At 44.1% G+C, this 18,396-nt stretch overlaps 1 protein-coding gene across 1 annotated transcript in view; it reads right to left on the reverse strand.

Moving 5' to 3' along the window:
* The window catches only part of LOXL1 (lysyl oxidase like 1), a 177,774-nt gene that overhangs the window by 10,706 nt on the left and 148,672 nt on the right, over positions 1–18,396 (reverse strand). The window contains exons 4-6 of the mRNA XM_085643899.1: positions 11,841–11,997; positions 6,046–6,141; positions 3,459–3,574 (exon numbers count right to left, since the gene is read on the reverse strand). Coding sequence (XP_085500025.1) covers positions 3,459–3,574; positions 6,046–6,141; positions 11,841–11,997 — 369 coding nt within the window. The remainder of the gene's footprint in view (positions 1–3,458; positions 3,575–6,045; positions 6,142–11,840; positions 11,998–18,396) is intronic.

Consider the following 18,396-nt stretch of genomic DNA (forward strand, 5'->3'; position numbering starts at 1 on the left):
ACCATATCATGTTTGGTGTCAAACATGTAGGAATCATACCCCCAGTCCAGCCATGGGCATGAGGGTACGATTCCCCCCCTGCTAGAGGGGCGATATGGGAAAAGCGGCAGAATTTAGACACCAATTTAAAAGTGCACACGTAGTACAAAATGGCTACTACCCGCCACCCACACGACTCTGGCTGGCTGTTGCTGGGGAAAACCCCAGCCTCGCCAGCTGGACAATAGGGCTCCTGTGGCAGGGAGGTGCTAGCATCTCCCCAGACAGGATAATGTGGATTGGAACAGGGTGGGTGCACCAAATGTCCTTTCAGGGTTGCACGTAGGCAGCTACAGTGCCTGCATTCTGCATACACCGCTTGGAACCGGTTCAGGGGCATCCTGCCCTTCGCTCATGCGGGAAACACACAAAGGGGAGAGGGTGTAGCCACCCTTTCCCGCCTCACCACTCATTGGTGAACACTACTCTGGACACTCCCCTAATCTTGGGGATAAAGGTGAATAACGTGGCCCCAGAGCCTCAGATTAATCTTGAACTTTACAGTCTTGACCTTCGACTTGCTGCTGCCCAGCTGACGGAAGAAATCTCCCTTGGGGTAAAGGAGTTACCCCCCTGCTTGGCAGGCACCTGAAACACTGCAAGTGACCCGGTTGGAACCTCGCTGCTCCTACGGACTTCGACGACTTCCAGCACCCTTGAGGTGGGTTTCCTCAGCATCCCAGAGGCCAGTGAGTGTGCACAGTGAACCTGAGCACCGTGGACCGCGTGGGTGCCGAGATTCCCAATACCCTAGGACACCGGCCACCTCTTGCATAGCACACGACCCTGACCAGTGGGGAAGTTGTGCTTTGGCCCATTATTGAGCCAACCACCAAGCAGCATTTGTGCCAAAGATCAGTGCCCTAGCCCCCCCCCCGGTGGCCCGTGGGCTCCCTTTTAAGCACTCCATGTTGCTGCCTTCCGCGGTCCCTTATCTCCCGACTTGTGGGCCCGAGCGGAGGACAATCTCGACATCTAAGAGTTCTCCTGGTTGCTCCAGGCCTGCTCTACAGTCTCTCCAAAGGAGACCTCTCACAGACCTCGTGGGTCTGCACCAGTAGCTGATCTGTTCATCTTGCGTGGGTTGCCGTTACCAAGGCTTAGTGGATCCAATCCGGACACTAACACCGCAGCGACCATCATCCGACGTGGGACAGTCGCCCTCCAGAAGCTGGCCTTTCTTGAAGCCTACCGGAGCCCGTGGCTGCAGATCCAAGCTCCTTTGAGCTCCCTGGTCACTGTGCCGTGACCCAGACTCTGTCCCCTTTGCTTTCAGGTTCTTCTCTTCAACTTCTACAACTTCAATCTTCACGGCATCATCGATGCTTTTGGCTATCAGCACTTTTGAACATTTTCCCATTGAAAATTAGCCCGCGACATCGAAAACGACCTATGCACCCGGCTTCCCTGGGGCAGGTAACAGTGGTACCTCGGTACTCTCGTGGTAGTGGGCTCCTCAAAAGCTTAACTCTAAAGTTTTAACTTTGAACTCCTGCTAGAAGTGTCTTTAATCTGTGTAAATCAAACCGCGACATTCTCCATAGGCTTTAATAGAGATCCCGATAGCAGCTATTTCCACTGCACGCGCCTCCCGTGGGTCCCCTTCCTCATAACCTGGGGTGGATTCTTAAGGGGCCAGCGATCCTAAATGCCCTAGGCATTGTCTGTAGAATTGTCGTGGTTCTTATACCACTTTTTTAATATATGGTTTGGTCCCCCCCCGGGGCCCTGTGATTCCAGTGCTATTTATTGTGTTTATAAATGCTGGTTTGAATTGTAACTTTGCCACTAGCCTCATAAAGAGACTGTGGGATTCTCTCTAGAATAAATACATATATTTTATATATATACCTGTGTGGGCTACTCTTTCATTTGGTTATTCAAGAGGTTATTATGGTAAAACAATAAACTTAACACTCCTTCAAGACTTAGCCTGAAGGCTGCTCTCCACAGCTACCACTAGGATAGCTTTCTTTTAAGGTTGTCTTAAACCTATCATCAATAAGAGTCAAATTGGACTGGTGCAAGTTGTCCCCTATAACTAGGAGACAGCATATGCCAGGCCAACTTCTCACAGTCCCAACATTCGCCTCCAAGAAGTAAGACTATCTGTCTGCGAATGAGAGATATTAATGTAGGGTGACTAAGTTCTCTTATTAAAAAGACCCGGATTGCACTGAGGTTTAATAGGAGAGTAATGCAACACTGCATGCTCCCCTCCAAGCTCTCTGCTCTTTGATGATGTTAATTATTGGCAGGCATATGTGTTCACACAGCTGAACGTTTTCACATACATGGGTATGGAAAACTACTTTTTGATCTCCTGCAAACAATGAAGCAGAAACTGTGAAAGACTTCTCTAGAATTTTACAAGTTCAGTTGGTCCCTGTAGAATAGTGAGATAAGTGAGAACACCTTTATCTGACAAATCTGAAAGCAGCAGGCTGAATAATGTAGGATTGTGGTTCTTCTTCATAGAGTCACAAAAAATATCCTCTTGTTTGACTTCAGAAGCTAGCATCAATGACCATCTGGATGACAAGCAAGAACCCTCAAGATGGCAACAAGCAACCTTCATTACTTCTAGTATTTGAAGATTCACTTGATTTCCAACATTGATGCTGGACAGAACAAGTCCTTGGGAGCTTGTGAGGATCGTGATGTCTTCTGATAAATCCTATTTTTTGAGAATGGGACGTGGCTCAATAAAACCACACTTACTTTTCATTTGTGTTCCTCGTGAATGGTCTGATTACCACACACCTAATAAGAAATGTGACCAGTGGAAGTGGGATTATCAGTCTACAAGAAAACCTGAGACAGTGCATACTAGGAAAGAGCAGCTGAGAGTTTTCTATCATATGGGTGAACCTCAACAAAGATGACCAGGTTTATAACAAGAAACATCTCAGCCAGTAGAGGAGGGAGGGGAAACATTTCCTTGAGTATGTTAGTGGAGGCAATGACAAAATAATGGGAATAAAGGCATCTCAGGTGTACCAATGATCCAAACCAAGTTTCTCAATTCTGTGAACTACTGCACACTGTAACATAACATAACATAACATTACATAACATAAGTTAACTTCCAAAAGTGTGTCTATAGGAAGGTGGATGCATTGTTGGTAGTCAGTTATCCTTCAGCATTAGAATTTTCTTAGAGCGCGATTAAGTGATTGTTGTATTCTATCCACTCTTTTCTTTGATTGCCCGCCGTTGACCACAAAAGAAAATCTAAAGAAAACTGTTGTTGTAAACAACAATCAGGAGTGAAAATCAGAAGTGATAGTAGTATCAAAGCAAAAACATATCCTTAATGATGTATTCTCGCCAACATCCCAGTCTCACTGCGCATCAACCACCGTCCGCCCTACATTTAAAAAACAAAAAAAGTGGATCAAACCCGCTCAGTCTCTTACTGTGCTATTCGGCAGTTCGTGGTGGACACAAATCGACCAGTGTAGTGGATGTTGCACCGCACCACGTTGTTGGTGAAGTCTGACTCGAGCACAATGTACTTGGGGTTCACAACCACCTGAGAAAGACAGAAAAAATAACATCAAAATTTGCTGTACCATAAACTCATGTACTTTCTTATGCAGCATATATCCCTGTCTGGATGACTCTAATTCAAATTACTGTACATTTGAGGAGTGAGGGAATCTCAGAATATCTATCCCTCACCTCTTGCTGTTTGAAGTAATCCTGATATTCTTGGTGGTCAGTTACTACCATGGCAGACAATTATTTCTGAAAATCAAATTGGATGAATGTGTTTATTCAATTTACAGGGAAACAATAGCACATGCATGGGGGTAACTGGTTACAAGTACGCCTGGACATCGATTTACAAGACTGCCAGGAGTAGCGCAAGTGACATCACCAGCCGTTCGATCTTAGATGAAGTTGCAGGTAGTGACATCACAAGACCTCTGACCTTGTGATATAACACGAAATTACATCATAGGACCTTTGACACCCCCATGATGCCACAGGAAGTAACATTGCAAGATCTTTGGCTCTGTGCAGTTACAGGAAGTGACACATTTGACATGGAGTACGTTACCTCAAAGTGATTTGAAAATCTCTAGCAAATACAAATGAGAAACTCTACTACTGAAAACATATGCTACACAAATCCTATTGAAAATGTACCCATTTACATTGTCAATACTAGGTGTGTGCATAACATAGTAATTTTCTCCAGTGTAATTGCGCAGAATTACAGCTAAATTATGCATAATTACATTTAATTAAATGAGGAGCATAATCCAGCATTTTCTTTTTTAGCACAAATTACACCCTTGCATCTAATATAGACCACAAGGATGCATTTTGTGCTAAGAAAATAGTGGTAAATGCAACAGAACACGAACAGCAGCAGCCAGCAGTGACTAACGCATTCTTAGTTCGTTGTTCCTGTGCCCCTGCAGTAAGATTTTTGTCCCATATTACTTCCAATTATGCGAGAGGGCATAATTGTTTAATTTGTCGTCACAAGAGTAACACAGAATCACAGAAATTATTCAAATGTATGCACCGTTATTAAAATTTCACCCAGACCTAATCAATACCATATAGCATCTATAGATGCAGATGTGCGATAATGCAGGAACAGTTTAGAACCATTTTGGCATACAGCAATGCAGACTTGAGACTTGATTGTATCAACGCATTGAGTGACATTCATTTGAAGTGATAGTTTAAAAAAATGTATGCCCATTTCCTCATTGCCTTGATAGTGATGCCATTATTGAACAAAAAATCAAGTCAGTTTTCATGTGTACTGTACATGTGGCCCAGGTTGTTATTCCAATAGAAGCATATAGGCCACCGTAAAGTGTGCTGTTGTAGTGAAGACACAAGCTAACTAGAGCGCTGACCGCTGTAGCTGGGGCGATTTTTAGATCAGATGAATGGTAGGGTCTTTTGGAAGAATGTGGATTTCAGTATGGATCCCAGTTGGGTATTCAGACTAAGATCCATGCCCCGGAGGGCTCTTTTGAGTTATTAAGCTTAATTTGTATGGGTGCCTTTTCTCCAATTAAGATGGGAAGGGGACAAATTAAGGATGGATTTTTTTTGCAGATGAGGCCCGATCGAAACAAGGCTTTTTTTTAAATCATAGATCCGCATACTTTCAGGCTGCTTTTGTCCACCAGGCATCTATAGCTTTAAAAACGTTTTGATGTTTTGAATTGCTTTTCTGTTTCTGTGATTGGCAATTGTAATGTGTGTCATCTGCATATGAGTGACAGAGGTGGTTTTGGTTTCTCAGTACATCCAGAATGTGGTTTGTATAAATATTGAATAGAACTGGGTATGATTGAAGGAGGCTTGGTGATACATTTACAAGTTTGCATGCTTTTAGCTGGTCCAAGTGGCAGCATATGTGATGTTAAGATTGGAGTAGACACAGCCAGCGAAAAGGAAAGGGAAATTTTACTAGTTAAATGAAAATGCCAACTGAAAACAAAAAAGATACAATCGCAAACAAATGCTTCAGGAAGAACGTTACTGTGCAATTGCAGCTTGCAGCTTGATGCCTATCATCACTGTGGTGTGCAGGGCTGCCAACAGGGTCTGACTGGGACAGAAAATAAGCCCGAGCATCAGAACAAAAATGTTCTCCATTAGTGAATCAGATAGATAAAAAGTGGTCCACATTTGCAAATCAGGGCAGTTTTGAACTTGTAAAGAGACACTGTTTAAGTGTTTAGCAAGGTATATTAGTCTGAATGCATTTGCACTTGTTGCAGGCAATGTTTGTGGTAGTATCAGGGAAATCAACACTAAACACCGGTCCACCTGACCTTAAAACAAGGTCACAAACGGCCAAAACCTGACCAACACACTAACCTGTCTCACCAGGCCATCTGGCACTGCAAGGCTGCCATAAAGGCCAGTCCCACTCTGGCTGGCAACATCAGTCACTGAATCAAGAGTAGAAATTATAATTCTCAGGTAGTCGTGGACACAACAGCAGAACAGAGCTGACTCCCGTACCTTCAGGATGTAGTTTCCAGGCTGGACATCAGTGATATCGATCCATTGGCAGTCAATGTCAGCATTGTACGTGTCATAGCAGCCGGGGCTCAATCCCTGAGAGAGAAGAAAATGAAAAGTTGAAAGTTGTCTCCTATTAGGACCTTGTGCCTGTGAATATATCTTAGCCTGCAGAGGAAAGGTAGGGTGATAAAATGTCTACATTCCATACACCCATGTGTTAACATGCCTAGACGAATAGTACGGCAAGGACCTTGAAGCTCTAACATATGTCTGGTTTAGTGAAGTCGTTTTTAATTCTCTGCAGTTATGTGTGTGATCTGTCTGAAAAGGAATTGGTCAGAGCAAGGCACCTTGGAGGGGGGGGGAGGGGCACATAGTGTCCCAGGAAGCCACCAGTGCTAAGTAGTAACTACAGCAAACAGAAAACTGAAGTCATTGCTTCAAATACATAGGTCTAGTTTGAATGCCAAGTCGCAGACAAATTGAAGAGGTAGCCACATGAGAACATGAATGCATCTACAGGTCACCATTGGTGATCAGCAAAGGAAACCAGATGCTATATCCACAAATATTCCTGTGGAAGACACACCAAAGCTGGTAAGGGCCCTTTGTTCTGACCTGTATCCCGTCCCTTATCTTGACCTTATGTACTCCGCACACTATCCCCAGCTTGGTATAGCACTCTGTTGCTTTGTAGCTAGGTTAATAATATATATCCTACATAGAGAAATGCATACATAGATTAGTACAAAAATTAAGGCATCTGTCAAGTTAGCCTTTTAAATAGTGCATTTATCAATGTCAAATAATGTTCATCTACTGATCGTTAGCTAAATTAAAATGTTGTTTTACAACAAAACTTATCTAACGCAGGAGAATAACCCAAGTACATTAAATACATCCATTAATAATTTAAACCCTTACTTAATATTTTGCAATACAAAGTTCAGTAAGGGGAGTGACAAAGTATTTTTCAATTATCCCTTACTTTAATTTATATAACGAAAAAAGTGCAGCCACCATACAGATACACTATATGTAGCCCCTTAAGGGCGGAGTGATCAAACCCAATCACACCTTCCTTCTAAAAAGCAAAACCAAAAAACATTAACAAAATTTTAAACCACACAGCAAAGAAAGCAAGCACCAGGGTCAAATGGAATTTTGGAGAAAGGCAGGCCCTCTTGATGTTTGAAAATGAGGATCCAGTGTTTTCCTTCCTGCTGATGTGGTACCGCCCTATGGAGCTCATACTCCGTCGACATTTCAAATACATCACAGTACGCTAACGTTACGCATAATAACAAAAGAAATTTCACATCTAATTAAGAGGTCTTTCATCACCTCCTTTTCATTGTTACTTTTATCTGACAGTGCTTCCTACATCAAGTTACATTAGTTCCCCAGTATCTATTTAACCAGGGTTCTAATTTTATATGCAGCAATAATTTAGATGTCATAAATTATTATGCGTAACATTAGCAGGCTGTGATGTATTCAATTGAAATGAGATATGGTACAGTGTTTGCCTGAAGTATCAAAGCTGCACTGTCTTGGGAGAGGAGATTTTTGTAGAATGTGAGATTGTATTTTATTGTAGTACCCTATAACTATTGTACTCTAAACATTACTAGAAGGGGACCGAAATGTCGCCAGAGTACGAGCTCCATAGGGCAGTTCTGTATTGGGATGAAGGAAGACAATAGATCCTCATTTTGAAACATCAAGACGGCTTGACATCCTCCACACTCTATCCTTTGGCCCTGGAGCTGGCTTCCTTTGTTATAGGGTTTTAAATTTTGTCTACATTGTTTTTGTGCTTATGTTTTTTAAAGGAGTGTGTGGCGGGGGTGATCGCTCCACCCTAACGGGATACATAGATGTTATTTGGCTGCTAATTGCACTTTTTTCCACATATAAATTAAAGTAATGGATAATTCAAAAATACTCGTTTGTCAATCTTCTTTTTGAATTTTATAATTTAAAATGTTAAGTAAGGGGTTACATCATTAATAAATGTATTTAACGTAGAAGAGGCATTCTCCTGAGTTTTATATTTTTCTGGAAACACCAGGCCTTTGCATTGCCATTAGTCAGGGTGCACCCCTTTTGTGTTACAATAAAACTTGGCTGTCAGTTTATTATTTTACCACTCATCAACAGCCTGTCCTTAATTTCATTGAATTTGAGTATGGGACTGATGTTAAGAGACACAAGTGTTCAGGTTTGTGGCCTGGTTGATACTCTGGATTTAATTACTGGCATGATGCTATGCCTGCTTGGAACAGCTGCTTGGTTCTCCAAGCTGTATTAACTGTATCTAAATGGTATTACTGGCAAGGCTTTAATCTGTTAAATCAGTCAATTATATGATAATTTACATTGCATCCTTCCAGGGACAACAGGCTTTGTTTGAGAATTCATTTTGTTTATTCGTAAATATGTGGAACCGTACAATATCCTGTTAGTACCACTGATTCACTGAGTTCAGAGGATAGGAAGCACGTTTTCGCCTGATATTTATGCTGATACCACACACTTTACAGAAGGGTTGCAAGTTGCGAACCATGGTAAAGACTCAAACACAGACACACAGAGCCCATCATTCCATTACTTATAAGCATCGATGGACTTCCTTCATACACACGATATGCCAAATGGGCTTTCAAAATAGAATTTCAATAATCCCATCATGACAGCAGCAGTGGTAACCTGAACATACTGATATATCTGAGTGGTGTGGGTAGTCTCATTAGCTGACCAGTTACAATACTGGGAAGACCAATTACCAGAATGACGTATGCGGAGATCATATACAGAAGTGTGTGTTCTAAAGGACCTTTATCTGGGTGTATGCTATGCAGGTTATTTATATTGGGAGTCAAAACACATTTCAGAGGGAGCAAAGGGAATGCAGGGGTGTCTGGGCCCAACTGTTCAGGGTGAGGCCTTTTACTCCTGATGTCCCAGGGCCCAACCTACTATGGATCTGGAGCCACTGGACCAAGTACTACTTCTGCATGTTACTGTTAGTGGTAGCTAGGTTCGAGCAGTCCAAGGTTCTGTTGGGGAAAGTGTGAATACAGGTCAGTGAACATGACTTATAACTCAAAGAGTGCACAGCAATGTCAATAAAATAAATGTCCAGTCAAATACTGAATTTTATAGTAAAAAGAAGTATTTTATTTCTAAGTCTACACATTCAAACCAATATTATGACATGTATAGACTATAACAGATTTCCCCATGAGGTCAGGGCTCTAGTTTTTCACTAGCAAATCCCTCTCCAACCCACACTGTGTAAAATGGTAGGGGTTATTCCTCATTCCCTGATGACCGCTTTGACTCTTCATAAAACAGTCAAAAGTGTCTTGGAGCCAGAACACCCACAGCAGTGAGTTCCCCGGGGGACTGATAGTCCTGTAACCAGTCCTACCCGCTGCGAGGAGGTGTGCAATGACACCATGGGCATTCACACTGCTTCAGTCCTTTGCAAGGACTTGGCTGCATGCGGCCCTCTCCTGAGCATACACAGCTGACTTCAGCAGTGATCAAGGTGCTCTTTGCTCCTACTGCAAGCTAAGTCTTGCGCTCCCCAAACGGGGGTGGGGGGAATTGGTTTCCTGTGCTCCCGACTGGGATCTCGGTAATGCAGAAATGCTTAGTTTCACAGGGGCAGTTCCTGCTCAATCTTTGTTGCTTTGTGGTGATCCCACCAGTTACGGCTCAGAATTCTCAGGTGTCGGCCTCATCCTCGCACCCACTTAAGTATTGGCAGCCCCTCTTGGCATACAGGGTTGAAGTAACTCAACCAGCCAGGGTGCTGGCCCTCACTACACAGTAATCCATACTACGGTGGTCCCATCTGGTATACGGAGTCGCTGCTAGGCTCCGCACAGGCTATGGCCCTTCCAATCCAGAATAACTTTCACAGCAGGCATTCCTGGCATACAGGGTGGCCACAACAGGTGCCACACAGCTGCCCTTGTCCCGCAAGGCACTCCGCTCATGGCTGCCTTCACTGCAGACCCCTACTACCATATGGGGGTCACTCTCTGGCATCTGCACAGGGCCATAACCAGATCGATGCTGCAGCCATCTCCTCACACCGGGAGCCCATTCAGCTGGGTTTCCCACTAGATCTTGCTCCCTCAAACATTCTTCTAGTCTTGGCAAGCAGGCAGGCACTGGTGCTTGAGGTTCCAGAGTAGGTGCTCTTGGTTTCTCTGGGTGATGTCCCCTCACCCTCCAGGGAGACTAGCAGGCCTTGGCCCCCTATCCTGGTCACAAGCAAAAGTTTTTCAGAGCTCCCCCTCCTCAGACAGCCAATCTGGCTGCTTGGCAGATGACAAATTTGGGGGTCGCTACCTCCCCTTTTAATAGTCAATTTCCAGACACCAAATGTTATTTAGGGTCTGGGTCTTTGGAGTTTTGTGTTGGGGTTCTGCTTCTTTTGAAGTGTACACTTCTCTCTCTCTTATTTCTCTTGAAAGGCTGTCTGTCACAGTAGGAAAGACTCTGAAGCTGACAGTCCCATAACAGAGGCACTGGGAGTTACTAGAGTTCACACCTGTAAGTCATACACAGTGATATGTGCATCACAAGGCAATCCCAGGCTCCCAGCCCAATTCTTTATGATACCCCCATTTCCTCCCTGAGGTGTGTCCAGGACATTTGCTTATGATTTCTCACTGTACAATAGAGCACCCTTTCGAAGTGTACAGGGGATTATCTCTCTCCCTTCCTCCAGTGTGTCCCACCCAGCTCACAGGATCAGTTGGTCGAGGGAGGTGGACGGGGTGGGGGTGGGGGACTCCTCTACTCTTCATGTCTTCATCAAGCAGGCCAGTGCTTCCCAAACTGGAACCCAGGGTCCTCTATGTAATGTTCCATTGCAAGTATAGTGGCACTCAGCTTGCATACACATCGCACATACTTTCAAGTACTGTCACCCCCATGCATTGTGCCACCCCAGGCAGACATACATTCAGCCTACACATTCATTCAGTGCGCACTGCTCAGTAGGGTAGCCTTTCTGTATTGCACCATGATGTGCTATATGCAAACACACACACACACTGCCGGCACCTAATTACCATGTGTGCGCTGCACAACACTACACCATTCATGTATTGCACTTCTCACAAGCACTCATACACCCAGCACATGCTTCTACTGTGCATACACTACACAGCACTACATCTCAAATGTATACCTTGTAGGTGAAGGCAGGAGCCTTCCACCACTATGAGGTAGTGATTTGGGTGCTCCTCCCAGTCCAACAATACCGCAATCCGTGAGGCAGGTCTATGTGATGGGATACACACATGATCTGTGTTTGCCTATGTCTAAAAAAACAGAAATAGGGTTCCAAACAACAATACAGTTGAGCACTCACAACAGGGGTACACATCCATTACCATGCAGAGGACTTTTCCATTCCAACAGGGGGTGAAAAGTGCGTACCTATTACCTGGAAATTCAACAATTCCTTCACAGAGGATGATATTTGAAGGCACCGTATCCAATTTGTGATAATCAGCACCATGAACTTGAAGCATGGCATGCTTCTCCTCTTCAGGACCTTTGCCCAAATGTGATGTGTAGGTCTCCTGTTTGAATGTGTGATGTGCATGCTCTTTATATAGGTGCAATGGCCAAAGTACTACAATACTAAATATATCACTTGAATACCATTTGCCTGGACAATAAATCATCAGAGGAGGAGCCTCTTACCTTAGTGTGTGACATGCAGACCTCTCTCTAGGCTATATGACTTGCAAGCCACTTACCTGGGTGTGTGATGTGCAGGCGTAACGTTTCATATTTCCAAAGTCACAGGTAGTATCCTCTAGGCAGAAACTGGCCTTATGTCCTTCAGCGACCTTCCTACCCGTTGTTGCATCAAGCAGGTCGTAGTGGCTAAACTCGTCCATGCTGTGATAGTGCCTAGAGGATGGAAGGAAAGTGTTCAAATCAAAAAATTATTATAATAGCACAACAGTAGAAGGAAAACCCCATACTGCACTTACAAAATTAATCGACACTGGAATATTAGCATCATTATGGTGCTTTTCTACCCGCTCTTAGATGATTTTACACTCCATTCCCTCTCAATCATTAGCCTTCCTCTATGAGTAGTGCCCTCCCATTGTAACTACAGCTAAAAATCCTATTTTGCTTTCATTTGAATTGCCTACAGCAAAAGGAGTAGTTCAGAAGGTGTAATAACTTCAAATTATTCAATTTTCCATGTACAAATTCCAGTAAGAAAAGAGGGGCAAATATCCGCCTGACGCTCTTCCTGGGATTATACACCAGCCCAGGTTAGATAAAGTGCTACATTTTGCTTTATATTATTTTTTTCTCATACCTACACTAGACAGCCAGGAAGTACAAATGAAAGGCCTTATTGTTGCACCTTAAACATTTGATACATACTTCTGAGAGCCTTATTGAATATGTGAGGGACATATAAGGAACAATTTGATGGCAAAAGCAATTAGTGACATTTGCTTAAAAGGGGCTGGGGGTATATGTGTGAAGGACATAGGGGAATTTCCCATGCGGTGTATGAGATGTCACACTGCAGAACAAGTGTCACTATTGCAGCACACACTGTGAGAAATGATACGCCACAGTTTGGCCACCACGCCTTCACAGAGTTGCAAATCACTGGTCACTTTGTGAGGGTGCTCTGCCCTCTTACTTCCTGGATCTTTGAGAAGTGGAAAGGAAACAATGTTAATGCCTCTGGTCACTGCAGGGGTTGCTTCTCGTCTAGCGGTCAACAACCCTCATGCAATGAAGAGTCTGCAAAAATGGGAACACGTTTCAGTAAAGCAACGCCAAAGACCAGCATTGACCAACCAGAACAAGTCACAACTGCCAGCTCACACTACTCGCAGACAGAATGGCTTACTAGGTAACCTAAAGATGATCATTTATTTCACATTTTATATAGCCCGAAGCACTACTCTGGAACAGTTTTTTCCAAGTGTGTTAAAATCAATAAACATTGTGATACTTGAGGAAGCAACACAAAACGGTATGCACATTCTGCACATCACATCTTCATCAGCCTGTTACAAATTGCTGCAGCAGTGCTACTATTGATGGTCAAAAACATTTTATGATTAGGGATGTTTACAGAGCAGGTAAGCTGCTGGTTACAAAGCTCAGGCTTGCAGTTTCCAAGCAGACTCACTTGTCACTTGGAATAACACAATACTACAACAGCAAATGTCCAAATCCAAATCTTACGGTGACAATCTTCACAGATTAGGATGTCAGCAGGCGGCAGATGACCTTGGTTAGAAGGCCCCCTCATCATTAATAGATTCCTTTTTTTCCTGTATACAGTATCTGGGACTGGCTTCTGACACCGGTCTGTATAAAGAATTAGGAGTAGCACTTCATCCGAGTGAGTTCAGTTGTGTGTGAGAGAGAGAGACAGAGAGAACGAGAGAGACAGACACTGTGTTCACACACTGTATTCATGAGATCAGCTGTGAGGATAGCCTGAGTGATGTTTTCCTGCACTTGTCAAGTTTGTGGCAACCCTGTCTCAAATGCATAGTAAGGACATTGTGTATGTGTCATATGCAGTGCTTCATTTTTAAAAGAATACATGTTTGGGCCCTAAACTTTACTCAGAAACCCTCAGCCACGCTATTGAATGTCAGCATGCCGAATAGCAAAGCTGTGTAGTCTTGATTCACCCTCATGCCTGTTTAATCCACCACCAGACACACGCTGCCACTTTATCTCAGTCTTGCAAGTTCCTGCTTTCTCGCTTTTTAGGTCTCGCCTGGCGTTAATAGCGGCCTTGCACTGCCTTCGCCATGCAAGGGCTTTGTGGAATAAATACGGTTCCAGAAGTCGCGTCGCTGCTCCGCCTGCAATTTTGATTCATGCGAATCGTTTTGCGTCATGCATTATGCAAAACACAGTGTAATGATTGCACCGGAGGCAATCATTACACTGAAGGTTGCACCCTGTCCGCTTTTGGCCCCGCCCACCGGGATTGGATCGTTTACTTGCAGAGGGACACGGCCTCCTTCAATTACTCGGTACAAACTATATTTGTTATTTTTTGTAAGTTACATGCATGGTCCGCTTTCATTTTCGGGACCGTGAGCACTATATATTTCTTTCTACTTTGTCTATGCAAATATCTGCTACCACCCGCACTCACTAAGGGAGCGAGGTCTGATTTCATTTTCGGGACTGCGATCACTATATTTTTTTGTTTTAATCCCCTGCTGCCACTAAGTTACATGCGCTGTCCGCTTTCATTTTTGGGACTGTGAGCACTATATTTTTTTTTCTAGTTTGTCTATGCAAATATCTGCTACCACCTGCATGGACTAAGGGAGCACAGTACGCTTTCATTTGCGGGACCGCAAGCACTACATTTTTTTGTTTTAATTCCCTCCTTCGACAGACGAGCTACTCTCTTCCTGTTTTCTTGTTGAGATCAGTTCACGTTTTGTCCTGGTGGGTGATGAGTGGACAAAAACGACAAAAAACAAACAGGTTTAAAACTGTTGCCTGGCTCCGAGTGTCTCCCCTGACTAAACCAGGTGCAAATGCAATGCAAAGTGTGAGTTAAATGTAAATGCCTATTTGTGAATAGCCCCCGGGTTATGCCGATCTGTGCCACAGGTAGATGTTATCTGTCCTGGATCACACAATGTCATCACAGGAAAGTCGGGATTACAAGGGAGGTCTCCTGGTTCCGTTGTTCCACGCTCTGTTGCGCGAAGCTGGCTTTCTCGATATATTGTGACATATATTGTTTCGCAACGCAACGTTCGCTCAATGGCTGTGTTTTTACTCTCGCACGTACTCATTAAAGAGCGCGGCTTGAAATGGAGGGCAGTGAGAGGCAGGCGCTTGAATGAATGAAGCTGCTTGCATCTGTGCAGGTGGGTGTGCGCGCCCGCTGCAGAGCAGGCACAGAAATGTGAGTCCATGTGTGCGCTGCATGAACGTGTTGGTGGGTTTAAGTCCTGGTGAATGCGTCTGACAGTGTGTGTGTCCCTTGTGAATATGTTGCAGAGTCTGCATTCCGGTGAGTGTGTTGGCTAATGTGTTACTGTAGGCCAATAGGTACCGCAACATGGCCGCAACTCAGCCCCCAAGATGCTGGGAGGTCCCAAGCCTTCACAGGACCCACCCAGCCCAAGGCCGGTGAATATCTGTAGTGTATGGTCGACCCAGGGAGTCTTAAGCACATTCTGCAGGGGCCCGTCATTTTGCTTTAAGCCACGGAACCTCAATGTTTCCATACTCCAGCACTGTTGATAACAGGCATTCTTGTTACCTATTTTAATTGGCACAGTGTTGCATAATGCTAAGTGGGTATACTGGTGAATGGTGACGGTTGACGAGTGCGTAGCAGCGGGTTGGGTATATAGTCTGGTAAGTGCAATTTTAAATGTGTTTCTGAGTGTGCACAGTGGCAATTGAGCACTTTGGGGAGTGTGCTGGTGGGAATTCACGCTGGTAAATTTGTTGAAGCTTGTCTACCCCCAGCGAATATGCCGGAGGTGTGCACTCTGGTGAATGTATTGCAAGTGTGAAAGATGAAAATGTTGATAATTGTGCACTTTGGTGAATGTGCTGGTAAATCGTCACTATGCTGAAATTATTCATGATTTCCCACTCGAGTGACTGTGCACTCAAGTGAATGTGTTGTAAGTGTGTACTGGGATGAAAGCGTTGGAAATTACGTACTCTGATGGTTATGACTGACTGGCTGACTGACACATTCATAGAGCGCAGCTAATGCCGAGGCGTCTTGGCACTAAGATAGAGTACCTGCAAGTGCGACTAGATCAATTAGCATTGAGAGTAAAGCCAGCTTTTAATTTGCTTCCTAAAAAGTATTCTACTTGGTTGAAGTCGGAGTGGTTATGTTGGTAAAGTATTCACTATGCTGAAATAATTGATGATTGCCCATTCCAGTGACTGTATTAGTGACCGGCACAGCTGCACTCTGGTGAATATGTTGGAAATTGTGCACTCTAATGATTGTGCTAGTAAGCATTCACAATGCTGAAATTGTTAATGAATGGCCGTTCCAGTGATTGTAATAGTGAGCGGCACTGTGGTGAATGTATTGGTAAGTATGCACTCTGATGATTGTACTAGTAAGCATTCACTACGCTGTAATTGATGATGATTGACTGTTCTAGTGATTGTATTAGTGACTGGCACTGTGGTTAATCAGCATCACAGTTCCCATTCATTTTTAGTGCATTTTGACCTCTGGGTATAATGCATGGTCCTGAACTGTTTCTGATGCATGCAGATACTGGGTTGCATAATTTAGGTAATATCAGGTGTTACTCACTTTTTTAGGTTCTTGCAGGTCGTGGGTTACATAGTTTGCGGTATAAGAGATATTTTCGCATTTCAGATGTATGCAGGTAGCGGGCAGTAGCAAGTCTGCTTTTACTAGAGAAATATTGGTCCTTAGATAACTAGGTAATTTATATTGTTTTTCTCTGGCAGCAGCATGAATGGGAGGTGGGTAGTCATCAACCTACATGGATTTGTTGTTCTGTCTAGGCAGGGCAACTGCATCCTGGCCTTTTAACCTACACCAAAATTATTCTACAGTTCTTTGTTCCACACAAAGACATATCTATTCCCGTGCTATTTACTGATACCATATTACCGTTACCATACAACATCCCTTTAAAGCTAGACCATTGGTATTGTCAATGCTTGTTTATATTTCTGGTCAATGTGAGGCAGAAAATGAACAAGCATTGAAAATGCAATAGGTCTCGCCTTTGATTAAGTTAAAGCCATTTGCTTTGCTAATGGTATTGTATAGCAAAGCAAATGGGTTTAACTTATTGAAAGGCGAGACCTATTGCATTTTTAATGCTTGTTTTGTCCTTCTCTTCCTCCTTCTTTCTCCTTTGTGTGTTTTTCATGCTTTTGGTTATATTGTGCTGAAGAAAAATACATGCTGGTCCCCAAAAATGAGTGCCGGTGGACCCCACCTTTAACCATCAGCTCAAATTAAGCACTGGTCACATGACCTTGATGGGAAACATATCATGTTTGAAGGTCGTAATTATGCTCCTGTCATTTTCCTGTGGCCTTGGTGTTGCCCTTGGATATTCCAGTGATGTTGGATACTGTGAGAACTGTAGGTCAAGCTTGTTCATATATGATGGGAATGTCTAGTTGGTAGAGTATATGATCAAATACGACCTGTGTAGAAAGTATTGGGTGTAGTGAATGAGGGGAGAGGGATACTCCGGTCACTGCCCGGGGCTTGGTGCTGCATTTAGAAATGTACTTAAAGCAGAACAGTGTGAGTTATGTAGAGTCATGCTTGACAATACTTGCCAACACCAGCTGGGCTCTAGCTTGGTGATCTAGGTGTTGGCTTGACGATGAAGCCTGTGATATGAGGAAATCCTGGATGGGTGTGGCAGTCTGAGGGCTGTGAGCAGCCAGCTTGTAAGATTTCAAGGTGGTTAGGAATGCTCCCGATTCTTGCTGTCAGAGAGTTCCAGCAGTAGCTGACGTGCTTTAGACCATGTAGGATAGACAAGATGGTCCCTAAGAACAGTAGTTGCCCGTGGTGGGAGTGCTGCCGGGCGCTGACGTGGGGCGGAGGAGGGGCAGGGTGGGGGGTAGTAAACTATGGATTACGGCCTATTAGAGGTAAATAAACATATAAATAAATAAAACAAATTTCGTTGCACGGGCTGCATTGCATTTGGCGGCACTCCTACTACAGGCCGCTATTGCCTAGGCAGAGTCCATCAGTGCAATCCAGTGAGAAGATGACTAAGCTGATGATAGAATGCACCCTGTCAGGGATCCCAGCATAATGTAAGGTGGGACGAATGGTCTCCACAGTGAAGGAGGAGGTTTCAATCACCTGACTTACCAGGAGCAGAAGACAGGTGTGAGTCTCCATAATTACCCTAAGATTGTACCACTGTTGGTGGTGGTAACAGAGGAATCCTAGTTACATTGGTCAGCAGGGTGGTGCATGGATCAGTTTCCACAGATGAGGGTGTGTGTTCTGGAGATGGGGGCATTTTTCCTCTTCTAGGGGGCAGGACCCTGGCACTTAGAATGTGGAGTCAGAGAAGGCAGTTGGAATTAAGAAAACAAAACAGCAAGTCAGGCAGGGCTGACTGTCCTGAGGAAGGCCCTCTGACACTGAAGGTCCATAGGTAACATCTGGGGACCCTTCACATCTTACATATGAGGGGGTCACAGACTGCCCTGTTTCACTACCCAAGCTGGTTGAGACGAGAGACGTAGAGAGGGAGAAAGCCCATTTCCAATTCTGTTATGTGTCTGGGT

The sequence above is a fragment of the Triturus cristatus genome, chromosome 3_1 (genome assembly GCF_964204655.1).
Source record: "Triturus cristatus chromosome 3_1, aTriCri1.1, whole genome shotgun sequence".
NCBI lineage: Eukaryota > Metazoa > Chordata > Amphibia > Caudata > Salamandridae > Triturus > Triturus cristatus.